At 43.2% G+C, this 21,099-nt stretch overlaps 3 protein-coding genes across 4 annotated transcripts in view; 1 reads left to right on the plus strand and 2 right to left on the minus strand.

The window, feature by feature from the left end:
• Positions 1–6,806: 6,806 nt before the first annotated feature.
• On the minus strand, positions 6,807–10,432 carry LOC135505984 (C-type lectin domain family 11 member A-like). Its single transcript, XM_064925298.1, has 4 exons — positions 10,133–10,432; positions 9,744–9,840; positions 9,455–9,646; positions 6,807–9,323 (listed from the first exon to the last, which is right to left on the minus strand). Exons 1-4 carry the CDS (start codon positions 10,241–10,243, stop codon positions 8,923–8,925), a joined length of 801 nt encoding a protein of 266 aa, XP_064781370.1. The 5' UTR covers positions 10,244–10,432; the 3' UTR covers positions 6,807–8,922.
• Positions 10,433–10,982: 550 nt separating this feature from the next.
• LOC135505985 (uncharacterized protein C1orf198 homolog) lies at positions 10,983–13,463 on the minus strand. Its single transcript, XM_064925299.1, has 4 exons — positions 12,977–13,463; positions 12,472–12,522; positions 11,688–12,356; positions 10,983–11,504 (listed from the first exon to the last, which is right to left on the minus strand). The coding sequence occupies exons 1-4, from the start codon at positions 13,280–13,282 to the stop codon at positions 11,448–11,450; spliced, it is 1,083 nt and encodes a 360-aa protein (XP_064781371.1). The 5' UTR covers positions 13,283–13,463; the 3' UTR covers positions 10,983–11,447.
• Positions 13,464–15,288: 1,825 nt separating this feature from the next.
• Positions 15,289–21,099, plus strand: part of LOC135505986 (cation-independent mannose-6-phosphate receptor-like) — a 36,389-nt gene continuing 30,578 nt past the window's right edge. For both annotated transcript variants that reach the window (XM_064925300.1, XM_064925301.1), the window contains exons 1-5: positions 15,289–15,531; positions 16,162–16,301; positions 18,716–18,840; positions 19,336–19,434; positions 20,475–20,607. In XM_064925300.1, the coding sequence (XP_064781372.1) occupies positions 15,392–15,531; positions 16,162–16,301; positions 18,716–18,840; positions 19,336–19,434; positions 20,475–20,607 (637 nt within the window). In that variant the 5' untranslated portion in view covers positions 15,289–15,391. The remainder of the gene's footprint in view (positions 15,532–16,161; positions 16,302–18,715; positions 18,841–19,335; positions 19,435–20,474; positions 20,608–21,099) is intronic.

The following is a 21,099-nucleotide window of genomic DNA, read 5'->3' on the forward strand; positions in this document are numbered from 1 at the left end:
ATGACATACAAGTCATGACAGGGAGTGTAACGGTTTTCTTGTGGTGAAGGAGAGGCGGACCAAAATGCAGCGTGGTTTCTATTCATGGTTCTTTAATGAAGAAAACTATACATGAATAGACTAACAAAACAATAAACGTGAGAAACCTAAACAGCCCTATCTGGTGCAACCACAGAGACAGGAACAATCACCCACAAAACCCAACACCAAACAGGCTACCTAAATATGGTTCCCAATCAGAGACAATGACTAACACCTGCCTCTGATTGAGAACCATATCAGGCCAAACATAAAAGACATGTAACATAGAATGCCCACTCAGATCACGCCCTGACCAAACAAAACATAGAAACATACAAAGCAAACTATGGTCAGGTTGTGACAGTATCCGCCCCCCCAAGGTGCGGACTCCGGCCGCAAAACCAGAACCTATTGGGGAGGGTCTGGGTGAGCATCTGTCCGCGGTGGCGACTCTGGTGCTGGACGTGGCCCCCACTTCACCATAGTCTTAGTCCACCACCTTGTCCGCTTCCGTGGCTTTCTAACCATGGCGACCCTTCTCAATGACCCCACTGGACAGAGGGGCAGCTTGGGACAGAGGGCCGGAAGCTCTGGACAGAGGGGCTGACTGGCGCCTCTGGGCTGAGGGGCTGACTGGCGCCTATGGGGTGAGGGGCTGACTGGCACCTATGGGGTGAGGGGCTGACTGGCGCCTCTGGCGGCCCCTGGCTGACTGGCGGCCCCTGGCTGACTGGCGGCACTGGCGGCCTCTGGCTGACTGACGGCCCCTGGCTGACTGGCGGCACTGGCGGCTCCTTGCAGACTGGCGGCACTGGCGGCTCTTTGCAGACTGGCGGCACTGGCGGCTCCTTGCAGACTGGCGGCACTGGCGGCGCTGGGCAGACTGGCGGCACTGGCGGAGCTGGGCAGACTGGCGGCACTGGCGGCGCTGAGCAGACGGGTGGCTCAGGCCGCGCTGGACAGACTGGAGACTCTGATGGCGCTGGGCAGACTGGTAGCTCAGATGGCGCTGGGCAGACGGGAAGCTCCGGCAACGCTGGAGAGGAAGGCTCTGGCAGCGCTGGACTGAGTAGCTCTGGCACCTCTGGAATGAGGTGCTCTAGCGCCTCTGGACTGAGGGGCGGGAGCTCTTGCAGCGCCGAACAGGCGGGAGACTCCGACAGCGCTGGAGAGGAGGAAGGCTCTAGCAGCGCCGAACAGGCGGGAGATGCCGGCAGCGCTGGAGAGGAAGGCTCCAGCAGCACTGGACAGGCGGGAGCCCTTGTAGGGATGAGACGGAGAGACAGCCTGGTGCGGGGGGCTGCCAATGGAGGGCTGGTGCGTGGAGGTGGTACCGGATAGACAGGACCGTGCAGGCGCACTGGAGCTCTTGAGCACCGAGCCTGCCCAACCTTACCCGGTTGAATGCTCCCGGTCGCCCTGCCAGTGCGGCAAGGTGGAATAGCCCGCACTGGGCTATGCAGGCGAACCGAGGACACCGTGCGCAAGGCTGGTGCCATGTAAGCCGGCCCAAGGAGACGCACTGGGGACCAGATGCGTAGAGCCGGCTTCATGGCACTTGGCTCGATGCTCACTCTAGCCCGGCCGATACGCGGAGCTGGTATGTACCTCACCGGGCTATGCACCCGCACTGGGGACACAGTGCGCTCCACCGCATAACACGGTGCCTGGCCGGTCTCTCTCGCCCCCCGGTAAGCACAGGAAGTTGGCGCAGGTCTCCTACCTGGCTTCGCCACACTTCCTGTGTGCCCCCCAAGAAATTTTTGGGGCTGACTCTCGGGCTTCCATCCACGCCGCGGTGCTGCCTCCTCATACCAGCGCCTCTCCGCCTCCAGCTCTTCTTTGGGGCGGCGATATTCTCCTGGCTGTGCCCAGGGTCCTTTTCCGTCGAGGACTTCTTCCCAAGTCCAGAAGTCCTTATTTCGCTGCTCCTGCTGCTGCCCGTTACCACGCCGCTTGGTCCTCTTGTGGTGGGTGATTCTGTAACGGTTTTCTTGTGGTGAAGGACAGGCGGACCAAAATGCAGCATGGTTTCTATTCATGGTTCTTTAATGAAGAAAACTATACATGAATAGACTAACAAAACAATAAACGTGAGAAAAGCTAAACAGCCCTATCTGGTGCAAACACAGAGACAGGAACAATCACCCACAAAACCCAACACCAAACAGGCTACCTAAATATGGTTCCCAATCAGAGACAATGACTAACACCTGCCTCTGATTGAGAACCATATCAGGCCAAACATAGAAATAGACAAACTAGACATGTAACATAGAATGCCCACTCAGATCACACCCTGACCAAACAAAACATAGAAACATACAAAGCAAACTATGGTCAAGGTGTGACAGGGAGACTCTACATAGTGGCCACATCCGTTCCCTCAGAGGGTCTTCTCGAAAACGGGACCAATAATTACTGGGAGAAGAAACTGCATCAGCCCCTTGAAAGTGACGTAGCTTGCATTTCTTAATAAAAGCAAAATATGGTCAGCATTGCTGTGTGCTGCTGGTTATAACATGGCAATAAAGAAGAGAGAGAAGATGAGGGACCAGTTTAATGTTTTAAGTGGGATGCTGCAGTTTTGCACATTGTTATTTATTTTTCTTTGATATGGTGCAATATTATATTATTATGTTGTTCAGATTGTATTTGTTTTGAATGGTTACATTTATATGCACTTTGTTTATATACATTAAAAAGTTATACTTTAAATGCAAATGTTTATTTAAATACATTGTGGTTAAGGTAGAGTATGATTTTATTTAATAATTTAATTAGAATTGTTTTAGCACCAATTCAAGTCAAATTATCGCAAACTGTTTGACTTGAAAAAATACAAAACTTTTTTTTTTGAAGAGCCGTTTTGGAGCTGAAAGAGCTGGCTCTTTTTGGTGAGCTGAGCGAAAGAGCCGGAATGCCCATCACTACTATGCAGAGTGAGCCAACAATAGCAATAGACAGGGAATAGCTATGAATATTAAAATAATATTGACTATGATCTGTAATCCCGAGAGTGAATTGCATTTGCTGTAGAATACAGCAGGTTTTTCAAACTGGGACGGAGATAGCCTACCTGTCACAACTTCTGCCGAAGTCGGTTCCTCTCCTTGTTCGGGCAGTGTTCGGAGGTCGACGTCACCGGTCTTCTAGACATCGCCGATCCACCTTTCATTTTCCATTTGTTTTGTCTTGTCTTCCTGCACACCTGGTTTACATCTCCTACTAATTTACATGTGTATTTAACCCTCTGTTCCCTTCATATCTGTGTGGGGTATTGTTTATTGTCAAGGTTGGCACTCTTCCGGCTGGTTTGCGCCGGGATTTGTTATACCCGTGCTTTGTGGCAGCCGGTACTTTGTACTTTTGTTGCCTCACTTGTTTTGTGGGCATTTGTTTTTGTGAAACGGTTGCGTTCTGTATTATGATTGCCTAAGTAAAGTGCGTTGTCCATTCATCTGTCCTATCCTGCCCCTGACTTCCATGCACCAGCTACTGGCGGGTGTGTTTACGGACATATTCAATCAATCCTTATTCCAGTCTGCTGTTCCCACATGCTTCAAGAGGGCCACCATTGTTCCTGTTCCCAAGAAAACTAAGGTAACTGAGCTAAATGACTACCGCCCCGTAGCACTCACTTCCGTCATCATGAAGTGCTTTGAGAGACTAGTCAAGGACCATATCACCTCCACCCTACCTGACACCCTAGACCCACTCCAATTTGCTTACCGCCCCAATAGGTCCACAGACGACACAATCGCAAACACACTGCACACTGCCCTAAACCCATCTGAACAAGAGGAATATATGTGATAATGCTACATTTAACACCATAGTACCCTCCAAAGTGCACTCCATAGTACCCCCCCTGGGTCTCGATCCCACCCTGTGCAACTGGGTACTGGACTACCTGACGGGCCGCCCACAGGTGGTGAGGGTAGGTAACAACATCTCCACCCCGCTGATCCTCAACACTGGGGCCCCACAAGGGTGCGTTCTGAGCCCTCTTCTGTACTCCCTGTTCACCCACGACTGCATGGCCATGCACTCCTCCAACTCAATCATCAAGTTTGCGGATGACACCACAGTGGTAGGCTTGATTACCAACAACGACGAGACGGCCTACAAGGAGGAGGTGAGGGCCCTCTGAGTGTGGTGTCAGGAAAATAACCTCACACTCAACGTCAACAAAACAAAGGAGATAATTGTGGACTTCAGGAAACATCAGAGGGAGCACACCCCTATCCACATCAACAGGACAGTAGTGGAGAGGGTGGTAAGTTTTAACTTCCTCGGCGTACACATCACGGACAAACTGAATTGGTCCACCCACACAGACAGCGTTGTGAAGAAGGCGCAGCAGCGCCTCTTCAACCTCAGGAGGCTGAAGAAATTTGGCTTGTCGCCAAAAGCACTCACAAACTTCTACAGATGCACAATCGAGAGCATCCTGTCGGGCTGTATCACCGCCTGGCAAGGCAACTGCTCCGCCCACACCTGTAAGGCTCTCCAGAGGCTCGTGAGGTCTGCACAACACATCACCGGGGGCAAATTACCAGCCCTCCAGGACACCTACACCACCCGGTGTCACAGGAAGGCCATAAAGATCATCAAGGACAACAACCACCCGAGCCACTGCCTGTTCACCCTGCTATCATCCAGAAGGCAAGGTCAGTACAGGTGCATCAAAGCAGGGACGAGAGACTGAAAAACAGCTTCTATCTCAAGGCCATCAGACTGTTAAACAGCCACCACTTATATTGAGTGGCTGCTGCCAACATACCTACTCAACTCTAGCCACTTTAATAATGGAAATTGTTGGAAAAAAATGTATCACTAGCCACTTTAAACAATGCCACTTAATATAATGTTTACATACCCTACATTACTCATCTCATATGTATATGTATATACTGTACTCTATATCATCTACTGCATCTTTATGTAATACATGTATCACTAGCCACTTTAAACTATGCCACTTTGTTTACATACCCTACATTACTCATCTCATATGTATATACTGTACTCTACCATCTACTGCATCTTGCCTATGCTGTTCTGTACCATCACTCATTCATTTATCTTTATGTACATATTCTTTATCCCTTTACACTTGTGTGTATAAGGTAGTAGTTGTGGAATTGTTAGGTTAGATTACTTGTTGGTTATTACTGCATTGTCGGAACTAGAAGCACAAGCATTTTGCTACACTCGCATTAACATCTGCTAACCATGTGTATGTGACAAATAAAATATGATTTGATTTGTTCTGGGATTGATTTGCACTTTTCGCACCAAAGTAAGTTCATCTCCAGGAGACAGAACACGTCTCCTTCCTGAGCGGTATGACGGCTGCATGGTCCCATGGTGTTTATACTTGCGTACTATTGTTTGTACAGATGAACATGGTACCTTCAAACGTTTGGAAATTGCTCCCAAGGATGAACCACACTTCTTCATTTGATTTTCCTATGATGTCAAGCATAGAGGCACTGAGTTTGAAGGTAGGCCTTAAAATACATCCACACCTCCAATTGACTCAAATGATGTGAATTATCAGAAGCTTCTAAAGCAATGACATCATTTTCTCTGATTTTCCAAGCTGTTTAAAGGCACAGTGAATTTATTGTATGGAAACTTCTGACCCACTGGAATTGTGATACAGTGAATTATAAGTTAAATAATCTGTCTGTAAACAATTGTTGAAAAAATGGCTTGTGTTATGCACAAAGTAGATGTCCTAACCGACTTGCCGAAACTATAGTTTGTTAACAAGAAATTTGTGGAGTGGTTGAAAAACTAATTTTAATGACTCCAACCTAAGTGTATGTAAACTTCTGACTTCAACTGTATATCGCCACCTGCAACAGAATATAATTTGTGTGTCTCTAGAGTTAGTGCAATGACTGGAAGTCTACTGGAACATTAGCATGCTAGCTGTTCCTCTTCATCTGACTCTGGGGAAGTAGATAAAAGGCTTCATTGCAAAATCTCAAACTATCCCTTTAATATAGTGTAAATTACAAGTTTTTTTTAGGCGTGCTGTCTGTCTCAGTGATAATTTTCCGGATGGAAAACTATTTCAGTGTCAATTTGAAGGAAAACAACCAAATAGAAGGCAGTAAAGATATTGAACTATATATATGTTTTATCATAATCTTTGAGAACTAACAATCAAATAAAAGCTAGACAGTCAGCAAGGTTCCCCCACCCAAAAAAAGAAACAGGCATTCAGGGCACATGCCATTGATTTTGTTAAAATGTTTGAGCAGAGGAACACATCATTAGCCATGGATAAAATGCATAAAATTGCAGGAAATTAGCTTTAAAACTGAATAAAATCTCACCTCAATGCCAAACTATGTAAAATTCATGGAAATGTGCTTCAAAAGTGCAACATTTTCTCTCAGCTCAAGAAAAAAAAAATATTGCAGAAAATTTGCTGTACAACAGCAATATACTTTTCTAGCTAATAGACTACAGTATGTTTGAGTTTATGCTTCCTCTTCCAATGAACTATGGGAAGATCAAAATAATGAAACTGTCCACCAAATCTATTAATTTTAAAATGTTGATTACTTCCACTTGCCATTATCAATCACCTTTTCTAACCTATGATGGGGATCCCTGGGTAGCCAGTTTTCCTGGGAAAGAAAAGTTTGAAAACCCCTGGCCTACAGAACATGTTCTAAAAGTACAACAATGTGATCAGGGATTAATCATTTAGCAATAGGGGATCTAAACTCTGTAATGCATTCGCCAGGACTGTCATTTGCACAATCAGCTACATTGTTTATTTGTTATTCTGCAGGTTCCATTGAAGATTTTGTCCGAAATAAAATTACAACTTTTATTTGGATTAATGACCTCCTACTTAAGATACAGTATACATTAAATACACAAAATAATATTTCCTCTTTCTATGAAGAAAATTATTTATACAATGCCCAATTATTTTGGGATAGGTTTGTATAATCCATGTCCTCATTATAATTCAGTTTTTGATGTGATTTCAGATGGGCGCTAACTTTGTCCTGAATGAAGACGGGAAAGTGATCCTCTCTCATCCCTGCAAGAATCCAATGGACAAGCCTGAAGTAACACAGATGGTGGCTACCATCTCGTCTGGTGGCCATCCTACTAGCTTATAATGTAGTAGTGACTCGCTCCATCTGAGTGGACATGGCACTGACCCCTCATTGGAAGGGCACCTCCTTGGCTTGTGTGGATGAAGACACGGCTCAAGCTTATGACCTCATGAAGAGCAGTGTCTGAATGGAACTCACAAGCCAAGAACAATCACCATTCCTGCTGCGGGATCAGTGCTGCGCTAGTGCTATTATTCCTGACTGAATTTTATATTTTTCAATTCTAATGTTCTAACTTTTTATTAAATTAATTCAGATCTCAAGGATTTTTGAAGGTCCATTGCAGCCATTTTTATCTGAATATTAAATCATTTCTGGGTAACAATTAAGTAATTTACTGTGATTATTTTTGACCATTTTAATTGAAAACAAAATAGCTTCTTAGCAAACTGCAATTTCTCAAGCAAGAATTTAGCTAGGACTGTCTGAGAGAGGGGCCTAATTGGAGGAGCCTAATGAGAGTTGTAAATAAGAATTTGTTCTTTACTGACTTGCATGATTAAAGGTTAAATAACATTTTCATTTTTTATTTTTTAAAGAACATTGCCAGCCAGTATGGCAATGGAACATTTAGAACGAACGACTGAGTTGCGTCCATAGATACAGAACAAAAGACTGAACGACTGGGTCGCATCTCTGGCAACCGAACCAATAGAACGAACGACCAACCAGCCGCTCGAAGCTGGTGTTTTGGATGATATATTGGCACGGTTCGTCTCAGGCCTGACAACACCCGTGCCATTATCACATTATCACGGGATTTATCACTTAATTAACTTATACCACCTGGTGATGTTACAATTTCAAAGTATTATTGCAACCTCATAGTATGGAAATATAAACTGAGTGTACAAAGCATTATGCTCTTTCCATGATAGACTGACCAGGTTAATTCAGGTGAAAGCTATGATCCCTTATTGATGTCACTTGTTAAATCCACTTCAATCAGTGTAGATGAAGGGGAGGAGAAAGGTTAAAGAATGATTTTTAAGCCTTGAGACAATTGAGTTTAACTCAATATTAGGACAGTGTTCTTAACGTTTTGTACACTGTGTAAAATAAACACTGGAAATCAAGTTTTTGACTGCACTGCCCCTTTAAGGATAATCACTGACTTTATGAGTAAAACAAATCCGATCATGATACTGTGACCGAGTATTTTCAAATATTTTATTGCCCAATATTTGTCCTGGAACTATGCTGTTTACATTAACTGGGAAAAAGTACAGTAATAACATGGTATGCTTTTAATCATGATAAACTGAATAAATATTTTGATAATCCAATTTTAGATTAAATATTCGATCCAAAGTATTCCGTATTCAGCTAAAGAGATTTGCATAGCTTAGAGTGAGTAATAAATTACGTATATATTTATTTTTTCAGTGTGGACTAAGATGAGCACTGTCTGTCTGTGCAGTATGTTAGGCCATGGGTTTGATACTGTTTTCTATTTTTTAACAGTATGTTAAATGTGTTATGGATTATTATTCAACACAAGCACCATCAGCTAGTAAACTAAAATGTTCTTGAGTATTGAACAGTATGATATATAGATTACAACCCACTTCTTTGTGGATCAATGACATCCCCTATTGCTTTTTAAACAAAAAAACAAAAGATTTTACTATATAACAAGATAGACAACTACTCATGATAGATTATCTACTAGGTACATTTTTGTCAAGCTTGGCTGGATTTGTGTTTCTGAAATGTCAGATACTTGTCAAAAGTTTGAAGAAAAGGATTAGGCATCAAACTCACAGAGGTAAGACATATTCCTGTCACAATAGTTGTCCCACCAGTCCCCATCATCTGACGCCATGGCCACACAGTTCTCCCGCTTGCCTCCGTCCGGCTGGCTGGAGAGGAAGTGCTTGCGCCACTGGAAGTAGGTGACACGTGTGTTGTCCTCAAACAGGTAGAGTCCCTCAGAGCGCAGGTCATTGATGCCCAGCCACACAGGCCAGTTCCCTGGCTGAAAGAAAGCCTTGACGTAGTCTGCCAGGGCTTCCTGTTCCTTCCTGTCTCGAGGCATGGCCATCCTTCCACCCCGCTCCAGGCACTTCTGGGCTGCCCCTGCATATGTCTCGTATGTGCGGTAGACCAGATAGCACTTATACCCCACCCGTCGGCCCTTCTGACATCCTAGAAAGAGGAGGAAACATTTCACCTTTAGTTTTTCATGATTTTATAATGGTTTGTCATCCTTCCATTTTAAAACATTTGAACTATTGAGAGTAAAAAGTTCAAGGGAGGTACGCAGAGTGCAGACATACCCTCCAAGCGGCCAATCTCCTTGCGGTTTTCTTTCGTGAGGAGCGATATCTGTTGCATGGTCTCCTCTACCTCCCCGAGGGTGCCGTCCAGCCGGGACACTCTGTCCAACAGTTGGGTCACCTTCACGTCCAGGGTGTATTGGCCGACATTCAGTCTGTGGATGGCCTGATCCATTGCTGCCAGCCTGGACACTGTTTAAGAGAAAACCTCAGAGGTTATGTATGTCAATTCAGCAATAATTTGCATAGTGTGTAGTGTATAACTTTTGTTGAGTCTGTGCAGACATACAAATATAGTTGTATGTGTTGTCAAAGTCTGAGACAGGACTGGGCTCTTGCTCCTCCGTTAAGTCTTCTCTTGCCTGTTTCCTCTGAGTCTCTGGGTTCTGAAGGGAACAGTGAGGGTAAAACATTTGCAACCAATACTCCAGCTCCTCCACTGATTTCCATTATAGTGTACTGTTACACTATAGTGTACTGTTATAGTGTAACTGTTAAACTGTTACACTGTTTCCATGCAATAAGTACAACATAATGAAAATGTTATAGTACTCTATTTGAGTTTATGTGCAGCTGGAGAATTCATTCCATTCTTACTCAGCTAGCAATGTGCCACTATACCGCCTTAACTGAATTTATGTCTTAGCTCAAAATCTTCAAGCGAGTACAAGTCCTCACCTCAGTTGGTGTTGCATCGAAAGGATCTCCATCTTTGGTGCCGCTGTCCAGATCAGTCAAGCTGAGTGAACACATACACAAGACGATGACTAGGATGGCTGCTATTCCCATTTTACCCTGTAATAACTTTGGTTGTTCTCTGTATCCCTCTGTCGTGCCCCCTCTCTCTCAATCTCACTCTCTCCTGTCGTTCTGACTCCCCAACAACAGGAAATCTGCTTTTCCTATCACCTCCCACTTCCACGCTTTGTGTTAACAGTGCACTTTTAGAGGCGGACCTTTGGTGGCACACATGTTCCTATTAATACAGTCCACTTTTATAACGGTGAACATGAGGATTTGCCAGTGTAAATAAATCACAGTAGTAGAGGCAATGATTGTGGTGAGTAAATTTGCAGGGGAAAGGAGAGAGTCAATGTATCCCTATGTGCTGAAGTCATGGCAGACAGGAGGAATGCCAGTTAAAATGCCACAAAAATCATACTTTCCATTCCACAGGACTTGGACATGAGCTAGCTAGGTCTGCTAGGATGTTTGGGTGTGGCTACTGCCAGACACTGAAAGGGATGAGTGTGAGGCAAAACTGAAATTTTCATACAGATTACTGAGGATAACTGTACAACGCAAAAATAGGATGTCCAGTATCCTCCATCAGCATGTTTTTACAGTACACTTGGAGTAACATATGTCTGATGCTTTGCTGGTTTTACCTTTCCATTTTATCAGGGTCCTCTCAGACAGTTCATTCTCTATTTGTGAGATGTTCTCAATTGAACCAAGATCTCTGCTGCCACATTGTGGACTGATATTGTCACTGAATCAAAAAAATGTACAATCTCAGAACAACGACTTCATTCTCTATAATTTATTTGCTTTGAATCCAGGTTTTCAAAATCTATGAGTGCAATATAGCATACAGTAAATATAATGTATATACAAAATTCTGTAAAATAGCACTCTTGTAATGTAAAATGGTTGTAGATCTATATTGCAAGTGGTATAAATCACTTAACATGCTGGCTTTCTAAACATACCGCTTTGAGTGCTTCTCATTAGTGTACACTACAGTAATGCTTAGCACTAGTACGAGGTCAGAGTAAAAAAGGTAAAGGTAACAGTTGGAGGGTGCAGGTTCTGGCAGTGGGGAATCAAAAGCACACGTAGTGAGATATGCCATAAAAAGCCATTTAGGATAAATAGACATCGTCAGTTCAACTGTTGGCTTTCCTTAATACATGTATTAAAATGGTCATCACAATGGTCCTTCTAGTGTTGAGTTGATCCAGTCACTCAATGTTGTTACTTGAAGCCGCTGTTACCAGTTGTCAAGAAAGTCAAATCCGGTCTTCAGGACGTTACTGCTGGTATTAAACTGGTAGGAGAAGAAAAAAGAACATTCAATTAGAACAGTACAGAACACAACTTGAAGTAAATGTACTATGTAGCAACATGTAATACAGAGTAATTAGACTGTTACTACACAGGTAAATGCTGTTGCCAATTTTTCTGGATCAAAATATCTTTGATCAGTATCAAACCACAACGGGTTGTTCACCTGAGTGAAGGTGGGACTGGTGGCCAGTTGCGACTCAGACTGAGCAGCAGCCTTCTCCTCTCTCTCTCTGGCAGTGTTGCCTGAGCGGGCAGGGGAATTGGTGGGCAGCCCCGGGGATTTCTTGGCCAGCCCTGGAGTGAAGACGTCCTCCACTGTGTTGCTGACTGAGGGAAGGGTGCTCTGAGCGTGCTCCCAGCCAGCCACAGTGGGCGACACACTGATAAGAGCAGGGGTAGGAGTCATGCTCATAGGGGTCACACTTATGGCTGCTGGGGGGGACACACCGATGGGCACAGGGGGGGGAGGTGCAGGCGGCCTGGGGGATCTCTGCGAGGTCACCCGTACCGGGGGTGGGCTCTCCTCTGCCTCCATGGGGGTGGGCTCTTGACGAAGGTAGGAGGGCAGTGGCTTCTCCCCCTTCTCCAGGGACTTGATTTGGCTGGGGGTTAGGGATTGGAAGTCTGCCTGTTCACCCTCCAGCCTGGATCTCTCAGCACTGATCTTCCAGAAGGAGGAGGACTCCTCTTTCCTGCCCAGGCCGAGGCTCTCGCCATTGGACACCTTGCTCAGCTGGCTGCTCTGGGTGACATTAGTTGGCTTGGAGTTAGTGATTGAAGAGGAGATGCCCTGCACAGATTCACCTGCTGTCAGGCTGATGTCCAACTGGCTCTGTAAAGAGAGACAAGATACTGTGTTGACCAAAAATAAAATGTGTACTGTAGCTACATCAACATAAGGTAATCTTGTGAATGGTAGAATAAAACATGGGCACAGTCATACACACCTTGGTCTCCCAGGAAAATGGGGCAGAGTGCTCATCTTGCCAAGTTATGTCCTGAAATTGAACACAAACAGATGTTTTCATCAAAGTGTGATGATTAGTGACAAACCACTACTCGCTTCACATGCGGAAACACTGCCAGTCAGGTTAATGGACTATAGGACTGCACTAGATGGCTGAGTGTTTTGATAATCCAGTGAATCAATTGACAGCAAAACAAAAATAGCTAGTTTCCCAGATTTTCCAAATCAGACAGAGCATGTTATCATACAAATGCCCATCCGTATATACCATGGGGAAGACCATGTTGAAAAGTGCCATCTGACCCATCTCGATCTCTTGCATTGTTTTGTTACTGGTATGATGTTTACCAGCCCAAATCTCAGTCGTGGCTAACCAAGTTCGTGTGTTAGCCAATTTAGCTAGCTGGAATCATGCGAGAAAACGTAGATCATTCTATAGGAAATAGATATGTGGCTACCAATGCAAATCGGGTAAAAGTCCATACCTCAACACCAAAATGAACAATTTTCTGTCCGGTCTGAATGAGCAATTTAGGATAACAAATTACTTCTTCTCGGTCAACCCTATGCATAGCATATCGAGCACGAATATGTGGGTCCATCATTCCATTGTCGATGGCGCTGTCTTGTTCATTCGGTGTCATTTTCTCCCAATCGGGTCCATGTCTCTCCTTGATGTTCTCCCTTTCTTGCATTATTTTCCTGGCCATGGAGTTGATGGAGGAGAAATACTCCAACTTTTTCTGCTCCATCCTATGGGCATCGGCCCCTGCCATAGTCACAGCAGCCATTTTCCGACCAGCTGTACAGCATTCCTAAGCGTTGAAAGGGAGCGGTCATTGATGACGTACGAATGCAACGATAATGAGCGCGTTCCACTGCCTTGCTGATGCATGACAAATATTACAACACCTGAATAGGTAGCTATTTTAAGAATCAGCTAACACCATCAAATGTTATAGCAACCTTGGTACTTTCAAGATAACGGAGAACTGACCGAAAAAGAGTGTGGTCAAATTATGACGTCAGTCATCTTCAGGTCGGAAAGTTGGAGCTCAAGAAAGATGCCCGAGTTTCCAACTTGGAATTCCCAGTTGGGTGGCCGTTAAAAATATTTTTTCCCAGTCGGAGCTAGTTTTTTTTTCCCGAGTTCCCATTTGTCTTGAACAAACTAAAGTCATACGTCCGAGATTTCAGAGTTCCCAAATGATTTGAACGCGGCAACTGTCAGTCTATGACACAGTCGACGATTTAGCCGTAATCATTGGTTGATGCAACAACGTCTGAGCAGGGGAACGCGACCACTCATTTGCAGCCATATCATTAGAATGGGCTACTATAATGTTCATGAACCTTCTTATGATGGGATAAAATTCAGACATTTTCGTCAGGGAGTTGGTCAAGCACAATGATTTATATAAACCTGGATTGTTGATGCTATGTATTGGCCACCGAGAGGCTTTGAAGCCACGGACTCACCACGTAAGCACTCCCTAGTATGAGCAGTCCTCCATATGAATTAATGGAAATCTACAGTATTTAAATGTATTTAGTATTTATTTAAATGTTTCAAGGACAAAATTCCATCTATTTAAGTATTTTTGTTGTAGTGGGGACAGTAACATTAGTACTCTCAAAAAATATACTTGAAAGAAAATGTTTTTTGTATATTTCTTAATTTTAAATGGGTTTAGCTAACATAATATCATGTAAAAGTATGCATTAAGTGTCTGTAAAAGAATAAACGTGTCAAAAACGAATGTAGACATTAATAAGAGCATGTTGGCTTCAATACAGCTCCCCCTCTTAGTCATCAAGGGTTTACACACACCACTGGTCAACCATGGTTTGCCAGTGCTATGATAAGATTACCCAAAGTCCCACAGATGGCGATATTGAGTTATTTCATTATACCGTCCAAATGGAATGTATGCAGCCGACACTACACCCCTATCATCTATTAAGGCTGCAAAGCAGTCGATTTAACTCGATTTAATGGCTCACCGTTGGGGGAAAAACAGGGAAAATGCTTACCTCTTAATAAAAACAAACATTTCCACCACCATTTTCTGACAACTTCCAGATGTTGCACACCGACAGTGTTTTGGTACACCAGAAGTACATTCATATATTGCGTTGCATAAATTGGATTTATCGTATGCAAACTGTATGCTTAGATGGCTTGACAGAAATGGTAGCAGAGGTAGACGCATATCCAGATAATGTTGTATACCATTCTGCGCTAAAACACTGTTGGTGTGCTCAAGGCGTAACCCTGACTGAAGTGCGCTACAACATCAGGTAGTAGCATTAGCCACCCTAGCATGGTGGTGGAAAAATCCAAGTGAACACTCCTCCAACTCATAAGTATGACTAGGAAACTCGGGTGTGATCTCTGGACCCTGATATTTCACACATTCTGAAATCTGACATCACCTACCAGGGCGGCAGGTAGCCCATCAAAGGAAAGGTCGCCAGTGAGCAAGGCACTTAAACCTAATTAATGTTGCAGTTGATAATGGCAAACCCTGGCCATGACCACACTATCTGAGGTGTCTCTGGGAGAGTGGGCTATGCAACAAAATCGATTTCCAATAGGAGAAATATAAGCACCCACCAAATTATTATTTGTCAGGATGGTTATTGCGTTCCATTCGTGCTCCGAGGCACTTGAACGCTCCAAGTCGTTCCTCTGAAGTAGACAAGTCGTTCGACCAATCACTCCGTCTAACGTGAACGCGTTGTTCACGATGACTCATGGAAGGTCATACCACGTGACGTCTTCTATCATGTGTTCAGTTTGTCATGTGATTCACCCAGTTCCTGCTGAAGACTACCAGCGGACTTTTGCTGTATCATGTCGGACATAATGCTCTAGTTTATAATACTGGATACAAAACATGCACTCGCTTTGCAATTGTAACAAGGCTGTGCCTTGGAAAATAGTAATGTTACTTGTTTCGATCACAACGGTCCTGGTTACATTTCCCTCCGGCACAGCGGGTTCTGATGTCAGCCTCTGGTACCAAGACCTCTGCAGGTGAAGTATGGAGGCACCGCTCACTCGCGCATTCTCATGACTGTAAAGAAGAGGGTATGAAGCTTCTTCAGAAATGAGAAGAGTATTTAGCAACCAACGCAGCTTATACAGTTCATTTAGAGTGGCACAGAACAATGATATACATATGAGGATGGAAACAAGTATTGTGTCTCCATTGTCAGATGCTCCTCATCTGGCGTAGCCCCTGAACCTGGTTTTACAAGGCAGTTGTTCGGATAGAAAGGTGGTGTGTAGTCAGTTGGCTGACCACGGTCTTTATTATGAGACTCTACTTGTGAGAACATACGGCTTAAAATAGAACTGGCATCTGGAAGAGGTCGGTGGATAGACAGAAGCGTCACGAGTTGTTTGGAAAGAAAATTGTAGGCTAATGTTATGTACTAGGTTAAAATAATAGCCATATATGGTGATTGATTTCTGAGTCATGAAAACGTTGCTTTGATCATTTTTTTTTGTATTTTTTTTTTTTTACTATGTTTTCTGAGGATGCATAGATAAAACATAAACAGTGTACTGTTTAGTTATGTTAACGTTGAGCTGGTGTGAATGATTGCAAATGTATTGCAACAACTATTATGATTTTTTTTTTTCTGTCTCCTTGTCCTACAGTTACAAATGGGAGGCTATAGACCAAGATAACAAAGTAAAATATACACTGAAGCTCTGTGACTCCTCACCTCACACCGGATGTGGGGCCGGCAGTGCTGTCTGTGCCAACAACCTCACCAGTCAAAATAACCAGTCAGTGGGTGAGTATAGTTAGGGATAAGTGTTTTCCCTGACAATGTGACCTGGTCAGTACCAGGTTGGCCCTTGTAACCTAATACAAGGCTCTGGAGTTTTTCCCGGTCTGGTAACTCATGCTCAGGGAAAACTATTGGCCCTAATTCCAGCACAGGGCCCTGCCGCTGTTAGGAGGATGTGCTAAGGGTTCATTAAGTGAGGTTGGCATCTGATGATCTGGCCTGCTGATTAGGCAGAATGTTTTGCTGCTGTAGAATAGATCACTGTAGTATATGCTGCTGCCAGGACACAGTGGAAGTCAGCAATAACACCATGAGCACCCCGAAGTAAGGATGGGCCTGAAAGGATTCCAGTCAGATGCCAGTCAAGTCAATGTCCATTGATTCAGTTGATTTATTTCAGTGAGGTGTTGGTTTAATGCAGTTTCGTGAAGAGACACAATTTGTTATGAAATACAAAGTTTGCATTATGATTTGGTGAAAGGTCAATGATTAGGGTCTGTTCAATCAAAACAAAACTTAAAAGGTAGGCAAACTTTTACTGGGAGTTTATCTTATCAAACTGTTCCTCAATGATGACACATTTTCCAGTCATTAAAATCCCCCAACTGAAAAAACGGGAGCCTTATCCTCAGCTTTTGCTGTAAACAGAGGAAGCACTGATATCAAACTAATTGAATCACACTTTGTAAGTCGCTCTGGATAAGAGCGTCTGCTAAATGACTTAAATGTAAATGTAAATGTAATACTTGGCTTTGCTTCACTTTAGTGCTGACGTAGCTAAGCATTTCAAAAAAGTGGTTTTCCTTGACAAATATACGCTAGCTGTTTTGGCTATACATGTTTTGTGGTTTACCTGGACTTACTCATCATTTTTTCAGTTCAAATTAATGTGCTCAAATAAATCTACGTTGTAAGGAGGCCATGTCAGAGAACAGGGTTACTGGACTAGACTATTCCATAACATGATCATCACAACAAGTCCCTGCCTGGGACACTTGACCATGACCTTCACTCATTGCCTAATCTGTGTTTGGTTGCGCTCAGGGTGAAACAAAGTCGGGTCATGATTAAAGTCTACATGAGAGAAATGCCTGCAGCTGGTATTACACCCTGGGCTCAACTCAACAAGCTCTTGAGTGTCAGAGTAGGATAGGAAGGGGCTCTTGTGACGGACCTAATGCTGATAACGAATGACTAACCTATGTCTTTTGTGTTGGAATAATCAAAGGAGGTTAAAGGTGAACCAGAGGAGCTGCCTGTTCACATGACTGTGCCTTTACGCCATGATAAGCATGGAACAGACCATTTGCAAGCATATATTTGCTCACACAGCGTTCCTCTAAATTCAACCAGGCTGCTTGCATGCAGGCAATTGACCTTGCATAATATGCAATTGACTCTTCCAGGTCACCTCTATTGATTAGTAACTTATGTTACTGGGTCCGCAGAGTAGCAATATATCAGCTCCAGGTTCTGCTGAATAGCTTTCATTTAGGCCATATATATGTATATATATTATATGCACCATTTAGCAGATGCTTTTATCCAAAGCGACTTAGTCATGCATGCATACTGATGATATAAGAGCGATAAAGCATGGTGCATGAAAGGAATTAAAATAGGACTTGTAAGTGTGACAGTGTTCACTAACACAGCAGTGGATTCAGTCTCTGTGGTCAAAATACAGTAAAATCAACGAAAGCTAATAGCAGTGTCTGTTTAGACAGTGCTATCTGGACAAGCGATATTAAAATATAAATGCCCTACTTATCATTACATAAAGCTTTGCTGTTGGTGTTGCACCCTAAACCGTTTTGCCTCACTCTGAGAAGGTGTTTTCTGCTGTGCAAAGCAGTTAGTCCTTGCTGGATTCTGCCCCTTCAAAACACAATAACAGAAACCCCAGCCAATGTGGTTAGAGGGGAAAATACAGTGTCTTTGAGGTAATAACTGGTCAAAAAGTTTGTTCTCACTCTCTCTGGTTGAGTGTAGCTGTAACTGTAAGTATGGAGCCTGCCCAGGCGCCAGGCTGTTGGCAGACAGAGACGGGCAGTGTTGTCCAGTAGGTCATGCTCCCATGCTGTTTATCTGTCTGAACTGTACATGGCCAGACAGCTCAGCAGAAAAATGGCCTCAACTACTAACCCTTCCAGACCCTGTGGTGTAATGCTTTGACCCCACCGCTGTAGGGACTGGGAGAATTGTTGGAGGCTTCAGATTCAGTTGAAACCTGTATTAATCATCCACAAGAAACCACTGGGAAAGTTTAAGGTTTTAATTAATTGTTGAGTTTGTTTTGCAGGGAGTACATGGTTCAGCACAGCGTACTGAAACAAATTCTTAAACAATTCTATTACTTGTCTCAGCATTTGCATGTTTAGGAGGCATACTTCTCACTTTTCCACTTCTATTTCCAGGTGATCTGTCCTTAAAGAAGGTGACTGGGAGCAGCGTGATAGATTTCAACAGCACTGAGAAGTGCCCAGGCAGTAGCGATACTAATGTCCAGAGCAGCATCAGTTTCCAGTGTGGAAAAACTATGGTTAGTCACCAGTAGCACCTGTCATTACAAATGAAGTGTAGTCATGGGGAAATATACATATATTGGAAGCCTGATTATGAATTTCCTGTCAAACCACACTTGTGGGTTTTAGTTAGAGAATAATTTCATCACTAAGCATTGTTCTTTGTCAGTCTGGTGGTGTAATGAAACTGCAACCACTCTGTGGTGTTTTCTTTATTTGACCATTTGAAGTTCTATTGAGAAACATATTAACTATCATACAGTGCTCTCCTATCTGTAATTAAAAAAACAATAACAGGCCTGCTTGTTAAGTGTGACCATGTGATTGCAGGAGCTTTGCTGCTGAACAAACACAGTAATCATGCTGCCAGTCCAGTTCCTCAAGTAGTGACTTCCTTGTAGGCTGTCAAAGCCACGTCTACTGTAGCAGTTCCAAGATTGAGTAAACGATTGAGTAAACGGTCAGGTCATACAGTATGTCAACTTGAACTTTATTTGTGCTCTTACCCCCAGGGAACACCAGAGTTTGTCACTGTGGCCCAGTGTGTTCATTATTTTGAATGGAGAACATATGCAGCCTGCAAAAAGGATAAATACAAGCCCAATAAAGAGGTATGTCTGAATTGTGGTCTGCAGCTGTCAGGGCAGGATGTGTGTATGTCACCCATTTGTGATGTGTGTGCAGACGCGTGTGACTCAGTGGCAGTGTGTAAGGCATCGGTGATCCCACTGTGTGTGGGGGGAGGTGAGTATGTGATGAGCACATTCACACTGTGGAAAATCACGAATTCTCAGCAAGTCCTTTGCGGTCTCTTGTTTAAAGAAAAAAAAATGAATAGAATAAAGGAAATGTTTAATTTAAATGTAAAGTCATTCCAATATTACACTGAGTAAAGAAAACAAAACATGCCCTTTCCATGACAACCCTAATGTCAATTGGTAAATCCACTTCAAATCATTGTAGATGAAAGGGAGGACACAGGTTAAAGAAGGATCTTTAAGACTTCAGACAATTGAGACATGGATTGTGTATGTGTGCTATTTGAGTGTGAATAGACAAAATGTTTAAGTGCCTTTGAACGGGGTATGGTAGTAGGTGCAAGGGGCACCGGTTTGTGTCAAGAACTGCAACACATCTGGATTTTTCACCCTCAACGGTTTCCTGTGTGTATCAAGAATGGTCCACCACCCAAAGGACATCCAATTTGACACAACAGTGGGAAGCATTTTAGTCAACATTAGCCAGCATCCCTAGGGCGGCAGAGAGCCTAGCATTGGACCAGTAACTTAATGATCGCTGGTTCGAATCCCCGAGCCAACTAGTTGAACAATTGGTCAATGTGCCCTTGAGCAAGGCACTTAACTTTAATTGGTCCTCTAAGTTGCTCTGGATAAGAGTCTGCTAAATAACTAAATGGAAAATGGAAATGAAGGCTTTCGACACCATGTAGAGTCCATGCTCTGATGAATTGAGGCTTTTCTGAGGACAAAAGGGGGGTGCAATTCAATATTAGGAAGGTGTTCCTAATGTTTGGTATACTCAGTGTATATTGGCTTTCAGTTACAGTAGGTACCAGTCCAGAACAAACTGAAAATAGAAGACGATCAATCCTGGGATTTTGTAATTCTTTACTCTTTCACTCTGTGTCTAGGTCCCTTGCTATGTCTTTGACACAGATGGGAAAAAGCATGACCTGAACCCACTCATCAAACTCACAGATGGTTACCTGGTGGATGACTCGGATGATGAAGTTGACTTTTATATTAACATATGCAGAAGCCTAAGTGAGTTTCTTTACTGTGCTCAATTGTTTTATGATTAAGAAATTATACTGTATCAGTTCAGTGATACTGTTTACTCTTCTGTGAAAGTAGGGTAAAACAATTTCAATCATGAATCTATATTAGTGGCCTTTAGCGTGTGTGTGTGTGTATATATATATATATATATATATATATATATATATATATATATATATATTTATTTATTTATTTCACTTTCTTAAAATAAAGAATGTGTGTGTGTATATATAGACAGACAGACACAGTTGAAGTCAGAAGTTTACATACACCTTAGCCAAATACATCTAAACTCAGTTTTTCACAATTCCTGACATTTAATCCAAGTAAAAATTCCCTGTCTTAGGTCAGTTAGGACCACCACTTTATTTTAAGAATGTGAAATGTCAGAATAATAGTAGAGAGAATGATTTATTTCAGCTTTAATTTCTTTCATCACATTCCCAGTGGGTCAGAAGTTTACATACACTCAATTAG

Source organism: Oncorhynchus masou, chromosome 19 (genome assembly GCF_036934945.1).
Source record: "Oncorhynchus masou masou isolate Uvic2021 chromosome 19, UVic_Omas_1.1, whole genome shotgun sequence".
NCBI classification, from domain to species: Eukaryota; Metazoa; Chordata; class Actinopteri; order Salmoniformes; family Salmonidae; genus Oncorhynchus; species Oncorhynchus masou.